Below are 19,563 nucleotides of genomic sequence, written 5' to 3' on the forward strand. Positions count from 1 at the left end.
CCTGGATTTCTGGAACACTATAGAATTCATTAACAGTGGCAATGTTCAGCTGTTGAACTACCTTTTTTGCTGAAATTCACTTTTTGTTCTATTGCTCGCTAGACTGTCCTAAGATTTCAGTATGAAGTTTGATCAAAAGTACTGGCTTTTGTGTATAAAATAAAGATTTCAAAGCAGGTTCCCTGCTTTCCACACTGGCTGAATAATTGGACCAAAACCAGATTTGTGCTCTACTCTGATGTCTGCTGTATATACTTATTATGCAGTCTCAGGAGAGAGTTATATAATCTTTTCCCTCAGCATTTCAACTTGTTAAACAGGACAATCATACTAACCTGTCCCTCAGAGGTATAGTATGATTACCTTTATTAATGTTTATCAAGCTTTTTGAATACTGTGTCTTTTATAATCAGAATAGTTATCTGTCAAAGATGGGTAGCCATTCAGCCTAGGTTCTTGTCCTTGGCAGCAGCTAGACTGAGATGCTTCAAAGCAAAGTGCAACTGTCAAGACAGTGGACAGTCATCAAATATTTAACTCCATCCATTTATGGGCAGCTGTAAGCATGTATATCCCTCATAAAAATATATTTGATAGAATACTGTTATCTATGGATGTTTTCATTGTCACAAAAGTGTATAACCTTGTTAGGTTATGTGATAAAAGCTCATCTCCACACCCACAAAGGAGCTCAGAGAGGCAATGGCAGGTGGGGGACCCAAATAATACCCTGCTCCAGCTCCTCCCAGGCCCATCACAAGAGCCAGCAGCCCATCATAGGCTCATCTGCAGAAGCCCAGAGGAGCACAGGGATGCACAAATGGCAGAGGGGAACCCAAATTAAGGACTCAGAGGAAGGAACTCCCTGTCCAAGACACTCCCAAAGCTGTCCCAGGAGAGCTATCAGCCCCATTATTCAGGTGTGAAACCTATCAAGGTGAGTGCTCTTGGAAGCACCTTTCAGATTGAGAGGAGTTACTGCCCTGGGGTAAAGGACACATTAAGGGATGCAAGGGAAGAGCATTTCAGGATTGCACAGGACTTATTATGGGATGTTTAGAGGAGGAACCAAAGGAGGGGAAAAGGAGACATCTAGGTGATTTTGGGAGAAACAAGTGTAGGAAAATAGAGAAACGATGGGATAAGAGGGGCTGGTTGCATATAAATAGTTTACTGGTTGGTATGCTTGTCTGGCTACATCTTGCACTTGATCTATCTTACGCATCTTCTTCCTGCGTCTGTCCAATCTTCTTATTAAATTCCTTTCTAACTCTAACTTTCTAACTCTCTGGGTGAGGGTCATAAGGGCCCACGTGTCTGTGGTGACAGTAACAGGAGCGAGTGCAGGTGTGCAAGTGAGCATGTGAGCACTAGCAAATATCAATCTGTACTAGCTGGTGAATAGGTGAAGTGGCCTGGGAGCAAAGGGATGAGTGAATCTCTAAGGGCCAGCTCCATGTGTGAGAGCACCTGTGTGTCTCTTAAGGGCAAGAGCATGGGGGAGGAAAGCTATCGGGACTTGGAAAGTCCTGGCCAGCTCTGTGTGTGTGTGCGCGCGTGCACGTGCAATGAGAGACGGTCTGTACCAGCAACTGAAGTAGGGCTGTCATCTCAGGGGCTCCTATGTCCAGGTGCCAGCAACTGGGGAGACTGGGATCCAGGAGCTAACTACTGGGCAGACCAAGTGCTGAGCCTAGCTGCTGGAGGGATCCACCTTCTACACATGCATATATATATTCTCACTACTGGATCTCCATCCTGCTCAACCAGAGAGGGGAGCAGGATAAGACTTCTGATGTGCTTGTGGGAGTGCTCTGTGTGTTTGTCTGTGACCTTTGTGTCTAGCCATGTACCTATGTATATACGTGGTATATACGTGTCCTCTGTGTGTGTGTGCCTACTGGGAATACATTTTCAGCCTCACTACTGGTTGGATCTGGGGGCAATGGAGCTGCAACAGCCTTGCCTCTGTTTGGATTCTGGATTTGGCCCTCCCTAACAAAGTTTTTTAAAATATTACTGAACTATTGGTCTTGACATTTAATGGTTAATGTAAATTTGTTGTTTTTCATTTCAATGATAAAAATTAGTAAACTGACAAAATTTACCTGTGTTACATCATTGCTTATGTTGTTTTACCTCTCTCATGTCCTCATTTGCTTATGACCAAAACAGTCTGCCTTTCAATATTTAGAATAATCTTTCAATATTTATAATATTCTTTCATTATTTATAATATTTTTCAATATAAACATATTTCAATGTTTAAAAATCACTTTTTTTACTTATCTCAAATCTTTTCTGCATTTTTTGATAATTAGCTGATCAGAAAAACATTTCCATTGTTTGCAAATTGTTCTTTGCTTTTAAAACACTTGCTGCATATTGAGCAGATGCTTTTGTTGACTTGTCACTACAGTGATTTCAAGCTCTTGTTTTAAATGAACTGCAACCATTCAGAATAGTAGTAATATGTATGAACAGCTACATTTACTCCTTTCAACATACAGTACTTTCCTTATAAATAATGGAATGCCTGTGCTGCTTATTTTAAAAAGTTTTATACATTTCTGGGCTTCCTTACAGTCCTCTTTAAACTTGATAAATCTAAATAATTATACAATACTGGCACCCTGCAGTTGACTTCCTTTTCAAGAATACTAAATATACTTAATATCTGTCCCAATAACAAATCAGACAGTGTACCCAGCATCCTTTATTGTAATTTTAACTATTTTCTCAACCATAATTACTTAGCTTCTCAACTAGTGGGGAAATTCTTTTTGTCAACAGTATCTTAAGATAGAAAGTCAATTTTAATTAAAATTGTTCTTTTATCTATTTTCTGATGATTCACTCAAACTGTGAGGAAAACAGGATTTTCCTTTCCAAAGCTGTTCTGATTTGTTTACATTATCTATTTAAGTTGATTATAATTTCATATTTAACAATTGTTAACTTCTACATCACTGAAGAACAGTTCTGTGCTCTCAATTCTCAGGATCATCTTAAGCACTTTATAAGATTTAGGAAAAGACTGTTTATTTACAGGATTATTATTTTTTTTTTTACACAGCATGAGACACTGGAAGAGACATGCTGGTTTAATACCAAACACTTTGCTGACACTTGAACAAAGTTTCTCTATGAAGTGCTAGTGCAAAAAGTGGATATTTATGTACTAAGAGAACAACTTCATCAATTGTCATACTGTCCTGGTTTCAGCTAGGATAGAGTTAATTTTCTTCTTAGTAGTTAGTACAGTGCTGTGTTTTGGCTATGATGTGAGAACAATGTTGATAACACACTGATGTTTTTAGTTGTTGCTGGGTAATGTTTATACTAAGTCAAGGGCTTTTCAGTTCCTTGGGCCCTGCCAGCCAGAGGGCTGGAGGGGCACAGGAAATTGGGAGGGGACACAGCCAGGTCAGCTGACCTGAACTAGCCAAAGAGGTATTCCATACCATATGACGTCATGCTGAGTATATAAACTGGGGGAAGAAGAAGGAAGGGGGGGACATTTGGCATTATGGCATTTGTCTTCCTGGGTAACTGTTACGTGTGATGGAGCCCTGCTCTCCTGGGGATGGCTGAACACCTGCCTGCCCATGGGAAGTAGTGAATGAATTCTTTGCTTTGCTTTGCTTTGCTTGAGTGTGTGGCTTTTGCTTTACCTATTAAATTGTTCTTATCTCAACCCTTGAGTTTTACATCCCTTTCCGATTCTCCTCCCCATCCCTCTGGGTAAGGGGGAGTGAGCAAGCAACTGCGTGGTGCTTGGTTGCTGGCTGGGGTTAAACCACGACACATACAGATTCTTCTTTGAAGTAGACCTTCTACTGTTATTAGACTATTATTTATTTGCTGCTAGTGTAGGGAGGAGCCTCAGATGCCACAATACTGCATTAACCCACTAGTAAAGTAAATCAGCAAATCTCAGATTGCTTATATTTATATTAAAAACTGGACTTCCACTAACAGATCAGGGACATAAAAGTGAGTTTTATAGATGATATATACATACTTTGGTAAGAAAACAGAATGTGACTCAGAATTAAGAGTTTTTATAACCACAAAGTTGTACTTCATAATTTACAGAATAAATACAGGCACAAACTTTGCATCAAAGTTGAAACTGACAAGAGAACATAAGAATGAGTACATAAAAAAGAGAATCAGACTGGGAAGGATGGAACATTTCACTGACAGCCTAATTAAAAAAGAGAAAGTGGTCTATGACCAGATCACTAAAAATTATAGAATCATAGCACCGTAGAATCATAGAATAATTTAGTTTGGAAAAGAACTTTAAAATCATCGAGTCCAACCATTAATTTAACACTACCAAGGCCACCACTAAACTATGTCCTTAAGCGCCATGGTTGCTACATAATCTTTTAAATACCTCCAGGGACGGTGACTCAGTCACTTCCCTGGGCAGCCTGTTCCAATGCTTGACCACCCTTTCAGGGAAGACATTTTTCCTAATATCCAATCTAAACCTCCCCTGGTGCCACTTGAGGCCATTTCCCCTTGTCCTATCACTTGTTAGGTAGCAAAAGAGACCTACCCCCACCTGCCTACAACCTCCTTTCAGGTAGTTGTAGAGAACAATAAGGTCCCCCCTGAGCCTCCTCCTCTCCAGGGTAAACAACCCCAGTTCCCTCAGCTGCTTCTCATAAGGCTTGCGCTCCAGCCCCATCACCAGCCTCTTTGCCCTTCTCTGGACACGTTCCAGCACCTCTACATCCCTCTTGTAGTGAGGGGCCCAAAACTGAACACAGTATTTGAGGTGTGGCCTCACCAGTGCCGAGTACAGGGGGACAATCACTTCTCTTGTCCTGCTGGTCACACTATTTCAGATACAAGCCAGGATGTTATTGGCCTTCTTGGCCACCTGGACACACTACTGGCTCATATTCAGCTGGTGTCATGAAAGGAGATATGAATTCAAGCATAAAAATAACTCATGGAGAGGCCAAATGAGTGGAAAGGAAGGGGAGCAGAAATACAACATTTTAATACAACTCAGTGAAATTGAAGGGATGCAAGATGATGGAAATGTGCAAGCCAAGAAATATTTCATCTCAAAAAGAAGTACCTGCTGCAAGTCTTCACTTTCAGACTTCAATTGGGCTACAAGAGCTCTCATGCAGTCCTTCATAGAACATAATGTAGCCTGTTAGGAATCAGGAGAAAAAAGAAAATAGAGTATTAAATGACACATTAGGTGGCTTGATTGTACATAATTCTTTGATATTTTAAGCTATTAATCTCTGAAGTTCAAAAAAGCTTAGTAAAATGTTTCCAATAACAGATATTTGATCTACAATTATTAAACTGTTAAGCATAAACATTAGTTTCTTTTCTGGGAAATACATAAGTGGTGAAATTGTGCTAAATTTTATACTCGTGACAAAGAGTCTAGGACCAAATCTGGAACACTAATAGTTTAGAAGCCTTCTTCACTATGTCCCATGTGTGAAACTGGACACTCACCTGTAAGTTGGCAATGTGTTGTTACCTGATGTCTACCAAGTCTCATAATCATACTTTTCCTTTCAAATATACATAATATGAGAAGTAATATTATATATATATAATAAAAATATATACAGCATATATATGTAATATAAAATGTAAAACTGGCACAAATACAACAAAAACATTCCTGACTTCTGAAGACCAAATTACATTTTAAGAATACACTAGTAATTGAAAAACTGTAAGGCATACATTAAAAAATGGTTGTGACAAAGTAGAATTAAAAATTCTTCAAAACCAAAAGTATGTTAGAAATGCATTATTCATTAACTGGATAACACATACATTTACATCACTGAATAGTTTGTGGTATAAACCAAATAACTGCAGCCTTGCAGCAATTACTAAGCAGATGATTTTAAGAGGCAGTATTTTGTGAAGCATTTCATTTGTAGGAGGGATTTGTTTCACTTTATTTAAAACTGGGAGCAAAGAGTGAGTAGTATGAAATCTGGTTTTCTTTTTGCAGAATCACAGAATGGTTGAGGTCAGAAGGGACCTCTAGAGGTCATCTGGTCCAACCCTCCTGATCAAGCAGGGTCACCTAGAGCCAGTTGCCCAGAACTGTGTCCAGATAGCTTTTGAATATCTCCAAGGAGAGAGACTCCACAACCTCTCTGAGCAACCTGTTCCAGTGCTCGGTCACCCTCACAGTGAAAAAGTGTTTCCTGATGTTCAGACAGAACCTCCTGTGTTTCTGTTTGTGCCCATTGCCTCTTGTCCTGTCCCTGGGCACCACTGAAAAGAGCCTGGCTCCATCCTCTTTGCTCTCTCCCTTCAGGTATTTATATACATTGATGAGATCCCCCATGAGCCTTCTCTTCTCCAGGCTAAACAGTCCCAACCCCTGACCCAGTGCAGAACAGAAGTACATTGCTAGTTACTGGCCTGTAACTAGACTTCATGAACTGATCAGCACGCTTTTGGCCTGACTGTTCAGCCAGTTCTCAGTCCACATCACTGTCTGCTCATCCAGCCCATACTTCATTAGCTTCTGTATAATGATCTGTCTTACCAGGTCCCCGTCTCCTTCAGCAGCAGGCCCACATTTTCCTTAGTCTTCCTTTTGTCACCTATGTACTTACAGAAGCCCTTCTTGTTGCCTTTGACATCCCTCACCAGATTCAAATCCAGGTGGGCTTTGGCTTTCCTAACCACATCTCTGCAAGCTCAGACAGTATCTCTGTATTCCTCTCAGGTTAACTGTCTGCTTCCACCTTCTGTAGACTTCCTTTTCATATCTGAGTTTTTTCAGGAGCTCTCTTGCTCATCCATGCGGGCTTCCTGGCATGTTTGTTTCAGTTTCTGCTTGTTGGGATGGAATTTTCATTCACTCTTGAAGTGTCTTCCATTAAAGTAGAAAGATAAAAGTCTTGTCAGAATGAAGTTATTTGAAGATCCATGTCTTTGAAAACTCTGGGGCAAGAAATTATTAAAACTTTGTATCTTTTGAAAGCAAAGTACTTGGTAGAAATTAGGAATCTATTTTCTCCAGTCATTTGAAATAGCACCCATTACGACCCAGACATGCTCCAAACATTTAAGAAAGAGGATCCAGGCTGAAGAAATTTGCAAAAATTTGTCAAATTAATAATATTAGTAAATAAGTGATAACCTTACAAAATTTGACTAAATTAACAGGTTTAGTTCAAAATCATCAGAAAAATCTATTATCCATAACAATTGGTACATTATGGAAAGATCTAGTGTATTGTTTACACAAAAATAAAGCAAATAGATAACATCTTTACTTTCAGTGACAAAATAGAAGTAACAATTTAATATGAAAGCTGATACTATACTTTTATGACATAACATTCAGTTTGTGCTCTGTGTTAGGAACAGGATGGAATGGCAAAGTTTTGGGGGAATTTCTGTGTCAGGCCAAAATGCAATATTCTATCCCAGAAATGCAATATCCTATCCTGGAGATTTTCATCACCTTTCTGAGAACTACAAGTCAAATACAGCTATGAACTGAAATTATTGTATGTTTGAAATTCTATTTTTACCTTGTTTGCCACATCTCCAAAAGTCAAGTTTGTCAGAGCCATTCCAGCATACCTCCTTAATGTAACACTATAGTGGTCATTTGTAAGTCCATACATTTCACAGTCCACTTGCAACAGTTCTGCAATGGCCTGCAAACATCCTTTAAAAATAAATAAATAATAATAAACAATACTACCTCTACTATTAATTTTCAATCTTAATATCAAGAATACACTATACACACATCAAGGAGTAAATTGCATTCATATGTACAGAATAAATCTCAAATATCTGAAAACCAAAAGGCTCAGAAAAGTAAATAGTATTTTCTTAAATACACTGTTAAATATTGACTCTGGATCTTGAATTGTGTGCTTAGTATAAGATGAAAAGTATGGTAGCATGATGTTGAGATTCTGGGGTAAGATGAGAACAGAAGCATTTATGAAGAGGTAAGAAGCACACCCATCTTTTAATTCCACCCAGTCAAAATCACATTTGACTAATAAACATACACCAATTACAGAAAAGGTTATTCAGTAAATCTGATAATTTTTAATTTAATAATTATTATTACTGAATCTTTTTATCCCAGAAAAAATACATATAATTTCTTAATTGATAATGAAAAGTGGCAAATTAAGGAAACTTGCATGCACAGAATTCACTGAAGATGGACTAAACCATTCAGGCTGTTATACAGGAACCAATATGTTTAACTCATAACAGAAAAATACCTCAGAAAGTAAGTCTCCATTATAAGTCCAATATTTCTAAAATTGCAAATACTTCCAGGATATAAATACCCTTCCAAAAATCACAGCTCATGCCAGATATAAGAGTAACTTGCATAACAACCTGTCCACTAGGAAATAGTCTAGCTATAAGTTCATTTAAATTGCATCAATCAGAGTTTAAACTAGTGGTAAAAAAAAATAATCCACATATTCAGCGAGGTATACAAGAAAGGAATGTCTGCATTTTCAAGAAGCATCTCAAAGGAAGTTAGAGAAACACACTTAGTCTTACCAAGCTCATTCATGGCATGCCTGTGTTCTTCATCAAATGAAAGTTTCATCAAAACACACACTGCAGGACAGATTTGATGATCAGCTGGAGCTCGCACTGATCACAAAATAGGTAACTATTAATATTTCTTATGTGTATAATTTTGTCTAGATCATAAGCTCTCCAAAGAGAATCTAATCTTAAACTAAATAAAGTACAGGTTTTTTTCAGGGTTTTTATCTTACCAGTAGCTCAAGAACAGAGAGTTAATTAAGAACATTACTAATTAATGTGAGTACAGAGGCTTGAATATGTGCACATACAATCAGGATTACATATATGTACAAGAAATATACTTGAAGATGAAAAGACTATGGAAAAGAATTTAGGGAGAATTCTGGATGCATGTATTAAGTAAAAAATATGACTTCAAGTACAAAAAAATAACCTAATTAATTTGGAAAAATAATAATATTAGTGAAACAAATCAGTAAGTTTAAATTTTCTGGCAGCATTAAATAATACAGCACCTATGGTGAAGCTGTTTCTTTGGGTGTTATGACCTTATGAATGGTTAAGCCTTTTGTTTCATAAAAGAACTTTTTAAGTTCATAATTTTGTGAGCCAGACTTCCCCTAAAGCATAAATTGTATTGGTACATCTCATTCAGAGACCCACTTCTACAAAATGATTCTTGCAGTAAAATCCAATATCCAAACCAGAGCCCACTGATTTCAGTAGTACTTCTGATATAGATGCCTAAAGCATATATTTACAAAATGGCAACTTTAATCCTCCCTTACTTCAGAAAAGCAGTTATTAAGTAATCCAGAAGGTTACATCATGTTTTTTTTTAAAAAAAAAACCTGTTATGTGAGAGAACTCCAATCCACTTGTCATTTCTCTGGTATTTTAACACTGAACTATTTCTTATGTATCACATTCGAAATAATAGTTCACATTATACTGAATAGACTGAGATTACTTAATTTCTGCCCTCTGTCCCTTTCCTAGATGAAATTTTTGTCTTATGAAAATATCTGAATAAAGAGCAATTTGGGATTATTTATTTAGATATATTTCATTATCCATTCAAATGTAAAATACCAGTGAGTAGAAATTTATGTTTAATTTGTAGATTATAAATATAATAACCTAGAATTATATCTGGAAAGCATACCAATGTCTATGATTTAAAGAACAAGTTTATAAATAAGATTTCATGTCTATAACAGATATTATTTCCTGATACTATCTCAACTTGAATATAGACAAATAAATAAATAAAAAAAACTTACATACATTCAACAGTAAATCAGATTAAAGCTGATTTTTTTTGTAAATTCACTGCTTTCAAAATATCTTTTAAACATCTTTATACAGTTTACAGAACCTACTTGGGTTCTTGTCCCGGTCCATGCCTTCTTCATGTGCCTCCTGCCATTTCCAACACGTTTCACAGTAAGCACGGACTTGCTCTAAGAGATGAAGCACACGGATTTCCCGTCTGCCTCGCTTATCATCAGGCTGGGAGTGAATGATGTTATGCAGTGCTGCTCTGGCTCTGGCACGGGCCTCTTTACTACAACGGGAATTTCCTAACAACACAGAGTCTTTATCATTTCCATGTAAAAGCTGGATGAGGAGAGGAAGACATCCAGACTGGCGCATAGATATGCAGCTGTCTTGAGAGCTAGACATTGCTAGCAATGTTCCTGACATGTCATCTTTACCATGAGTACCAAGCATCGACAATAATGAATACACCATTTCCACCTGCAGGTCAAATGATTTAAAAAAAACCCCAAAATTATATTTAAAAATACATATCAAAACAAACTTCTCAAAAGCATGCATGAGCAAAAAAAATATTATTTATATAACTGTGCAAGAATTCAATAGAATCATAGAACCATAGAATGGTTTGGGTTGGAAAACACCATCTAGTTCCAATCCCGCTGCCACAGGCAGGTACATCTTTCACTAGATCAGGTTGCTCAAAGCCCTGTCCAACTTGACCTTGAACACTTCCAGGGATGGGGCATCAAAAACTTCTCTGGGCAACCTGTTCCAGTTTCTCACCACTATCATCATAAGAAAAGTCTTCCTTTTATCAAATCTAAACGATAGAATAGAATCATAGAATACTTTAGGTTGGAAAAGAACTTTAAAATCAAGTCCAACCGTTAACCCAGGACTGCCAAGACCACCACTAAACCATGTCCCTAAGCACCACATCTACACGTTTTTTAGACACCTCAAGGGATGGTGATTCCACCACCTCCCTGGGCAGCCTGTTCCAATGCTTGACCACCCTTTCAGTGAAGACATTTTTCCTAATATCCAATCTAAACCTCCCCTGGTGCCACTTGAGGCCATTTCCCCTTGTCCTACCACTTGTTACGTAGTAAAAGAGACCTTCCTCCGCCTGCCTACAACCTCCTTTCAGGTAGTTGTAGTGAGCAATAAGGTCTCCCCTGAGCCTCCTCTTCTCCAGGCTAAACAACCCCAGTTCCCTCAGCCGCTCCTCATAAGACTTGTCCTCCAGACCCATCACCAGCCTCTTTGCCCTTCTCTGGACACGTTCCAGCACCTCTACATCCCTCTTGAAGTGAGGGGCCCAAAACTGAACACAGTATTTGAGGTGTGGCCTCACCAGTGCCGAGTACAGGCACTGTACATCATTTCCCTTGTCCTACTGGCCACACTATTTCAGATACAAGCCAGGATGCTCTTGGACTTCTTGGCCATCTGGTCACACTGCTGGCTCATATTCAGCCAGGTGTCAACCAGCACTCCCAAGTCCTTTTCCGCCTGGCAGCTTTTCCAGCCTGTAGTGTTGCGTGGGGTTGTTGTGACCCCAGTGCAGGACCCAGCACTTCTCCTTGTTAAACCTCATACAATTGGCCTTGGTGCATTGATCCAGCGAGTCCAGATCCCTCTGCAGAGCCTTCCTACACTCAAGCAGATCAACACTCTCCCCCCAACTTGGTATCGTCTGCAAACTTCCTGAGGGTGCACTCAATCCCCTTGTCCAGATCGGTGATAAAGATGTTAAACAGAACTGGCCCAATACTGAGCCCTGGGGAACACCACTTGTGACCAGACGCCAGCTGGATGTAACTCCATTTACTACCACTCTTTGGGCTCGGCCAGCCAGCCAGCTTTTAACCCAGCGTAGAGTACAGCTGTCCAAGCCATGAGCAGCCAGTTTCTCCAGCAGAATGCTATGGAAGACAGCATCAAAGGCTTTACTAAGGTCCAGGTAGACAACATCCACAGCCTTTCCCTCATCCACTAGGCAGGTCATCTTGTGGTGGAAGGAGATCAGGTTTGTCAAGCAGGACCTGCCTTTCATAAACCCATGCTGTCTGGGCCTGATCCCCTAGTTGTCCTGCACGTGCCACGTGATGGCACTCAGGATGATCTGCTCCATAACCTTCCCCAGCACTGAGGTCAGGCTGATGGGCCTGTAGTTCCCCGGATCCTCCTTCCTGCCCTTCTTGTAGATGGGCGTCACATTGGCTAACCTCCAGTCTGCTGGTACCTCCCCAGTTAGCCAGAACTGTCGATAAATGATGGAGAACGGCTTGGTGAGCTCCTCTGCCAGCTCCCTCAGTACCCTCAGGTGGATCCCATCCAGCCCCATAGACTTGTGCATGTCGAAGTGGAGCAGCAGGTCAGTAACTGTTTCCTCCTGGACTGTGGAGACTTCATTCTGCTCCTCCTCCTCCCTGTCTTCCAGCTCGGGGGGCTGAGTACCCAGAGGGTAACTGGTCTTGCTATTAAAGACTGAGGCAAAGGAAGCATTAAGTCCCTCAGCCTTTTCCTCATCCTTTGTGGCAATGTTCCCCACTGCATCCAATAAAGGATGAAGAGATGCACTGATTACCAGACCAATGAATTATATGTTTTCTTCAGAGACTATTCTAATGTCTCTGAAGATGATTACAAATACCAAGCTATGAAACATGAATAGCAGTAGGTAGACTAAGTAGTAAGTCTGTTAACATGCATTCTTCTTAATACTAGATTTGCTGAAGGAATAAAAAACTTAATATAATTATATCATCACATGCAAAATCCACTGAAATACTCTTGGAGTCTATTTAATGACAGCCTAGCATCCTAGTTTGTAGATCCTTACTTCCTGGTCTGGGAAAAACTCAAATACAAGATTAAGACAATCTACTTGGATTCTTAAATGAGAGTTAATTCAGTCTTCTTTATGCATGCCTCTTGACAGACACTTTAAGCAGCAGCTTTATTCAACAGTTATTTAGATTTGGAAGATTAATTTTTTCTCAGAGAATAAATCTGTAGAAGCTATCAAAACCTGGCCTCCAGATTTGTGTCACATGTAGTACAGGAAAAACTCTAAAATATATATATTCTTTATAAATATATATATATACTCACTTTACAGACATCTCTTTTTGCATCTGTAAATGCTTAAAAACTACTGCTTTCCCTTCTTCACGTGCATTAATTTCAAGCTTTTCTTACCCCACAGCACACTAAGATGGACCTATTTGTCTTTTTCTTTCTACACTTAGTACCCTTCTCTGCATTCATAGCTCTCCCCTTTTCTGCACCTTTTGGGAATTCTACACTTTATAATGGGAAGTAGAAAACAGACACTCTCGCTAATGTCACCTGCATTTGGTGCACACATACAATGAAGGGCAGAAATTACAACATAACACTGTTTTAAGGCCCAACATAATTTAATACTATGTCAAGGTCCTGATTCCCAGAAGACTGGGATCAGCACCACATTGATAATATCTATATTGCTGCTGATGCCAGCGATAGTATAAACTTCAGTGGTTCAGGAACTCAATTGTGTGTTACAGATTTGTTGTTTTTTTCTCTCTTCATGCTGCTCGTATATCTTGAGTACACTCTATTATATATCAAGCTTCACTTCTATTTTTCAGTAACTTTTTAGAATACACTGCAGATATATAAAAGGTTGCTTTAAAAGATGGAAAGAGTACCTCCTATTTCCATTGAGAAAGAAGAAATTGCAGCTAAGGAAATTTAGGTTGATATTAAAAATTTTAATAGTAAAAATTGAAAAACTGATAGAGATTGATTATCGTTAAAGCTTTTACCAATAGGTTAGACAGCTTTCACGTGCTGTTAAGAATGCTCTTGATAAAATTAATGCATTACTGAGAGATATATTAGATGATCTCCTCAAAGTCCCTTCACATTTCCTATTTTCAATTATTATTCAATTAAAATATTTTAGTCACTATAAGCATTTTCCATTCTCCATTATTCTATGTCGTATTATCTAAATTACTATAGAGACAATGAATAGACATTTATTACCATCAAGAGCTTACATAACTTTTTAAAAAATGTATTTACATTTCTTAGCAACACCATCTGTTTTGAGGACTCAGACTCCAGTAAAGTATTCCAAGAACTGCTTTTAAAAGGGTTAGTTTTCATAATGGACTATGCATCAATATCGCAAGTTTTTTAGGTACTCAATTTCTTGCAATCAAATTTTCCTTATTGATCATTCAACTAATATTGGCACTATTGACAGAAACAATGAGGTTATTGTATTAGTAAAAATGTAGCATTAGCAACCTGTGGTTTGTAATCTTTGGTTACCTTGGTACCCAGATGATTTGTCAGTCTGCGAGGAACAGAATAGTTATTACTAGAGTTCATAACACTGGCTGTGTCATGGTCCATTTGAGCAGCAGAACCCTAAAAATTTAAACAACAACTCAGTATAACACAAATTCTAACTGCAATACCAACTATTGTCTAAAACAGTTTCAGCCTTGGATGATGAAATCATATTTATAATAATGAACTGTCAGCATGTATTTTGGTTAAGTTAGGTCCCCCCACCCCAACATAACTTAGATGCCACTGTTAAACTGGATTTTATTATCCATTTTTCCCCTAAAATCAATCTCAAACAAGTTATATTTTCAATGGAAGTCTTTTATAATTATTTTCACCAAGAAAAAAAGAGAACTGGACTTGGCAACAAACTGAATTATGATTTTTACAGAGGAAGAAAAATGTAGCCTCTACTTTTAGGTCAGATTACACAGAGAGTAGCAATAAGCCTGTACTACCTTCAGAACACCATCAGATATGCAGGAATTGACAAGGAAAGAGATTGATCTTGACAAGGAGCAACCTACTTGAACTTGTCTTTTACAAAGGCAAATCACAGGTGAATGAATCATTCTATTTTTTAATGGAAAGCTACAAAATAATGCTGACATTTGTTGTAACTTCTCTAGAAACTATGGTAGATAGCATGTTTCTACCTATTGTAACAACACCCAGTTATTAACATCTTTGCCCTTTTAAAATCTATTTTGTGTACTTACACCCCGCTCACCTTTACCCTTTTATCTTTTCACGCTCTTCTTTGGAGTGGTGTTTGTGTGTGTGTGTGTGTGTGTGTATTTAGTTCATTCTTTTTCTCTGCTTCCTGTCTGTGAAGCTTCCTTTTCTATGTCCCTCTCTCACAAGAAGATTCCATTCAGTTTGGGGTACTTAAAAATACATTTGAACAGTATACAATTTAAGGCAAAATTGTTCTCTTTGTTTCATTGCTGTACTGGGTGAGCATTATTTTATCTCAAAATTGAACTGAGTGCCTTCTTACATTGAAGTTTGCCCAACATTCCATTGTCCTGAGCCTGCATCACTGTATTAAGTAATTTTTCCCCTGTATTAGCTCTAACAGAAGGAAGACACAATTTCCTAAGAGTTCTTAATCCTTTTATATATACCTAGGTGAATATGTTACCTGCTGTGATCAAAACAGGTGGTAATACAATAAATACTTACCTGGAATCATATGTTTGGCCTCTTAACAAAACAGCCTAAATAAAAAATAAACTCTGGAAGTTGAAAAATTACTTCATATTCTAACTGTTAAGCACTAACTGTAAAGGAATCACAGAAGCAAACTCCTACAAAAATCATAAATATTACTGGAACATATCAGTGACATTTAGAAAGCCATGTACAAAATGATGTATGCTATTTTAAAGACACAGGTCTTTTAATCTACTGACTTTTAATTTCTGGTAGAGATTATAAAAAAAACCAAAAAAATTCTAGTCATACTGGAATATTTAAACAGACTAATTTCATTCTCCATTTGAATCCAGAACATTTCCTCAATATTCCTGAATAAGTATTAGCATAGGATATTAAATAAGTACAGCTACTATGATTTAAATTCACACATTATTTTGTTCCAATATATATTTCCTATGTAAACAAGCACTTCTTTTTGCTGTTATGGATGGGAAAAATTGAAAGACTTAAAGCTTGGGATAAAAACTACATTAGACTTCCTAAATTATTTCACTTTAATAATCTACAGTGCCTTCAATATGGGAAAGAACCCTGAGATTTTTACAGTGACTGATCCATTAATATCATCTTGACCTCAGACTACATTCAGAGGATTACAGGTTTCATATATGTACATGCCAAAATTCTCCACTCACACAAAATTCTACTGTTCAATATGCTCATTTTACCCAAGAAGGAAAAAAAGATGCAAGTTTGGAGCACCACCTATTAAAGTCCAGTGTACTGTAGACAGAAATAACATACTAGCAGGAGCGGTCTGGAAACTAGGACCATGCGTGGCAATCAGTTAGCTGAGGGGAATGTGCTCCAGCTTGTCTAGACAACAATTAACATGATGGGGCATGTTTGCAGAGCACAGGGGAATGTGCTCGAGCTTGTCTAGACAACAATTAACATGATGAGACATGTTTGCAGAGCACAGGGGAGCGGGAAACGGATGGCGCCAAGGAAAGGTAACCCCTTGCTGTTAATTGCTGGTAGTTAACCACCAATCAGGGATTGCCTAGTATGCAATGCTTAGCTTCAAGAACCAATTAGTTTAAAACGCGCAGCTTCTGAAAGTGTATAAAAACTCGTGCTTCTGTACAATAAATTGACATTTGCTTGCATCAAGCTGCGTCCTGTCTCTTCATTCGCCGCAAATTGGTGACCCCGACGTGATGCGTTTAAGGATCTGACGTGAAGGGCTCTCGAATCACCTATCTGAGCGACATGCAGCGAATCCCACAGAACTCTGAATGATCTGCTGAAAGGAAGCAGGAGCCGGCCTGAAATCCCTCCGGAGTTGAGAGGTGAGCTGTGGGAAATCCGTAATGGGGAATCAGGCTTCGTCCCCAGAAGGAGACGTTTATGGACTCATAAAGGGTCTTCTAGTCAGATCAGGGAGTCCGTGCCTCAATCTCCTCAAATGGTGACCCCTATGGTGGTGTTCCGAAGCCTTGGAAGAATAAGGACGGAAAAAAGACAGCTCGTGGAAGAGGGCTGCGTTCCGGAGGAGACGGCTTGGCTGAACGATCGTCTTGCTGTCTGGACCAGGCGGACAACCTAAACCCCGAGGATAACGCCTGTATTTATCGAGACAGGTGAGCAGCCAAGAAACTTTAGAGACTTTGAAAGAATGAAAGTGTGTACATACAGCAGACAATTGTATGATGCTGCCGCGGAGGGGAACTCTGTGTCGGGAATGCATTTAGCATCTTGGTGGCAAATTCTGACTACTCTTTGCCAAGTGTGGACTAATTCTACTAACGGTGCTAAACCAGAGGAAGCTGTAAATTCCACCGACAGCGCGACTCTTCTCAAGACACCATCAGTGATGGCGATTCTGTCCACACCTCCTCTGCCCCCAAAGCTTCTGTCACTGGTTGCAGCGACCCTCACAACACAGGACCAAGCACGGGAACAGGACAACTCGGACAATGATTCCATTGACACTGATAAACCTTTTGATCCAGGTCCTATAGATCTGGAAAAGGAGCTAGACCTTTTCCCCACCCCCTCGTCTCTCCTGATGCATTGATTGTATTTTGGGGGAGGGTGAAAGGGGGTCTGAGGGATTGGTGGCAGGAATGCAAGTGGGAAACACTTAAGTGATGGGTTTTGGGAGTCGCTAGGGCATGTTCAGTATTTTGTCAGACAAATCAACCTGCAGAGTGGCAGCCTGTGCAATACAAGGCTGTTACAGAGTTAAGCAAAGCAGTGCGGGAAGGGAGGATTCATAATACATTTGCTATGTCCCTTCTTGAAGTGATGGCAGAGCCTTATACACTCACACTGCATGATTGGAAGTCATTGCTTTGTATGGTACTAACTGATACAGTATATGATGTGGTTATCTGATTTTTGTGAGCTATGTGTAGTGGCCTTGACTGAAAACCTTAATCGGGGAATTGCTGTTAACTATGAGCAGTTAGCTGGAGCAATTAACTGTGCCGATTCTGTGACTCAGGCAAGGTATCCCAGGGACAGCTGTTTGCAAATGAATGAGATGGCTATTAAGGCAGTCAGGATGCGGGAGTCTTGCCACAGTCTTGCAGGGTCCTAGAGAGTCACTAACTTTAATACTAACTTGATTGATTGGCTTCAGAATATTTTGCAACAAGTCGAACATCAGGAAGCTCAAGGGTTGCTTTTAAAACAACTGGCTGTGATAATGGCAATGAAAATTGTAAACGGGCAACTTTCACAATCGCAACCCCAACATGTGTCAAATGATTGTCACGCAGAACTCACAGCAGACTGTAATTCTCAGGCTGAGTTCTGGAATGCAGCATAACACATTTTTGCTTCTCTAATCTCTTCTGTAAGAATAGTACACGCTCTTAACTTGCTTAGTAAATTAGGCTGCTAGCTTGCTACACAAAGTAATACTACAAATACTGTTCTTTTTTTTCTGGCTCATTAACAGATGTTGATTCTGTCCATCATATGTTGCTACAGAACCGAGTTGCTATTGATTTTTATTATTAGCACAGGGACACAAGTGTGAAGACTTTGATAGGATGTGTTACGTGAATCTGAGTGACCACTGTGAATTAATTTACAAAAGTATATAAAACTCAAAAGCCTTAAAACAAAGATCTGCAACAGAGCCAGGGGCGGGATGCCTTTGGTCTCTTCTCACAGCTGGGAAACTTTGGGCCATGACTGAAAAGTATTACAGGATTTATTATAATTATCTTTAACCACCTTATTGATGTTTGCCTTATGTCTCCCATACCTTTTTTTCCTATATTCAGTGTTTAGTTGATTGTAACATAAATCAGGTCATGGTCACCCAGCTACACACAACCTTTGCCTCCTCGCAATTAACAAGCAAAAAAGAGGAGGATAGAGAATGTCTGAAGAGAGATATAGGAGAGGAAGCTGGAGAATATTTGACCTAACAAGAGATGAGAAAACAACTAGGTATTGTGAAGGAGAATAGGAAAGATAAACATGGTTATCTAGTGTTTAATAGGTGTCTGCACGCTTGTAGAGATATATAGCTATGTAACTGCATGAACGATTTCTGCCCTGAGCCTGGTGGCGCATACAGCTGCGGTTTGTGTCCTGGCTCAGAGATGTAAATAGGGGCTTCTCTGTTATGGTGAAAGTGTTTCTCTTTGCATAAAAAAAGAGGGAATGAAGGGAATGACCCCAGAGGTATGTTCAGAGAAGGCATGCTATGTTTCGAACTTTTTGACTGAACCAGTTCTTGTTTGGTGAGCCCTTCCACCTATGTATAATGTTAATCCAAAAGAAGCTGATATTCTTTACACTTTGAATGTCGATCATTGTCTTTCTGTAGATGCTAATGTAGTAGGAGGCTATGATGGGAACGTATTGCAGCGGTTCTTCTCTTATCCGGAGTAACAGCAGGGAAAGCATTAAAGAGTTAAATCACCTTGTTTGGTAGGCGGTTAAGCATGTGAGTCAAAATTGCCGCTGCTTTTTGTTGTTGGTTCAAGGACATGGCTGTGAGGATTTTGATGGTATGTGCTGCGTGGATTTTAGGTGCCCCATTGCAGCAACATGTTATCAAAATCTGAGAAAATGTCAGCCTTTTTGGCATCCATTCACTCAATTGGCAGTATTGTTTGTTTGCTATTACCTTGGTTGCTGTCATGTTTGCAAGGGCCCTGCAGAACATGGCAAACCTGGTAC

The 19,563-nt window shown here is 39.1% G+C and overlaps 1 protein-coding gene across 4 annotated transcripts in view; it reads right to left on the reverse strand.

The window, feature by feature from the left end:
• LOC119140640 (adenomatous polyposis coli protein-like) overlaps positions 1-19,563 on the reverse strand; it is a 79,643-nt gene that overhangs the window by 14,765 nt on the left and 45,315 nt on the right. The window contains exons 6-10 of one of the 4 annotated variants that reach the window (XM_037372130.1): positions 14,176-14,274; positions 9,942-10,320; positions 8,566-8,625; positions 7,557-7,696; positions 5,102-5,179 (exon numbers count right to left, since the gene is read on the reverse strand). In XM_037372130.1, the coding sequence (XP_037228027.1) occupies positions 5,102-5,179; positions 7,557-7,696; positions 8,566-8,625; positions 9,942-10,320; positions 14,176-14,274 (756 nt within the window). Of the gene's footprint in view, positions 1-5,101; positions 5,180-6,559; positions 6,870-7,556; positions 7,697-8,565; positions 8,662-9,941; positions 10,321-14,175; positions 14,275-19,563 lie in introns of those variants that run through there. The other 3 variants (XM_037372129.1, XM_037372131.1, XM_037372132.1) reach the window with 3 other exon arrangements.

The sequence above is a fragment of the Falco rusticolus genome, chromosome W, assembly GCF_015220075.1.
Source record: "Falco rusticolus isolate bFalRus1 chromosome W, bFalRus1.pri, whole genome shotgun sequence".
Classification (NCBI taxonomy): Eukaryota; Metazoa; Chordata; class Aves; order Falconiformes; family Falconidae; genus Falco; species Falco rusticolus.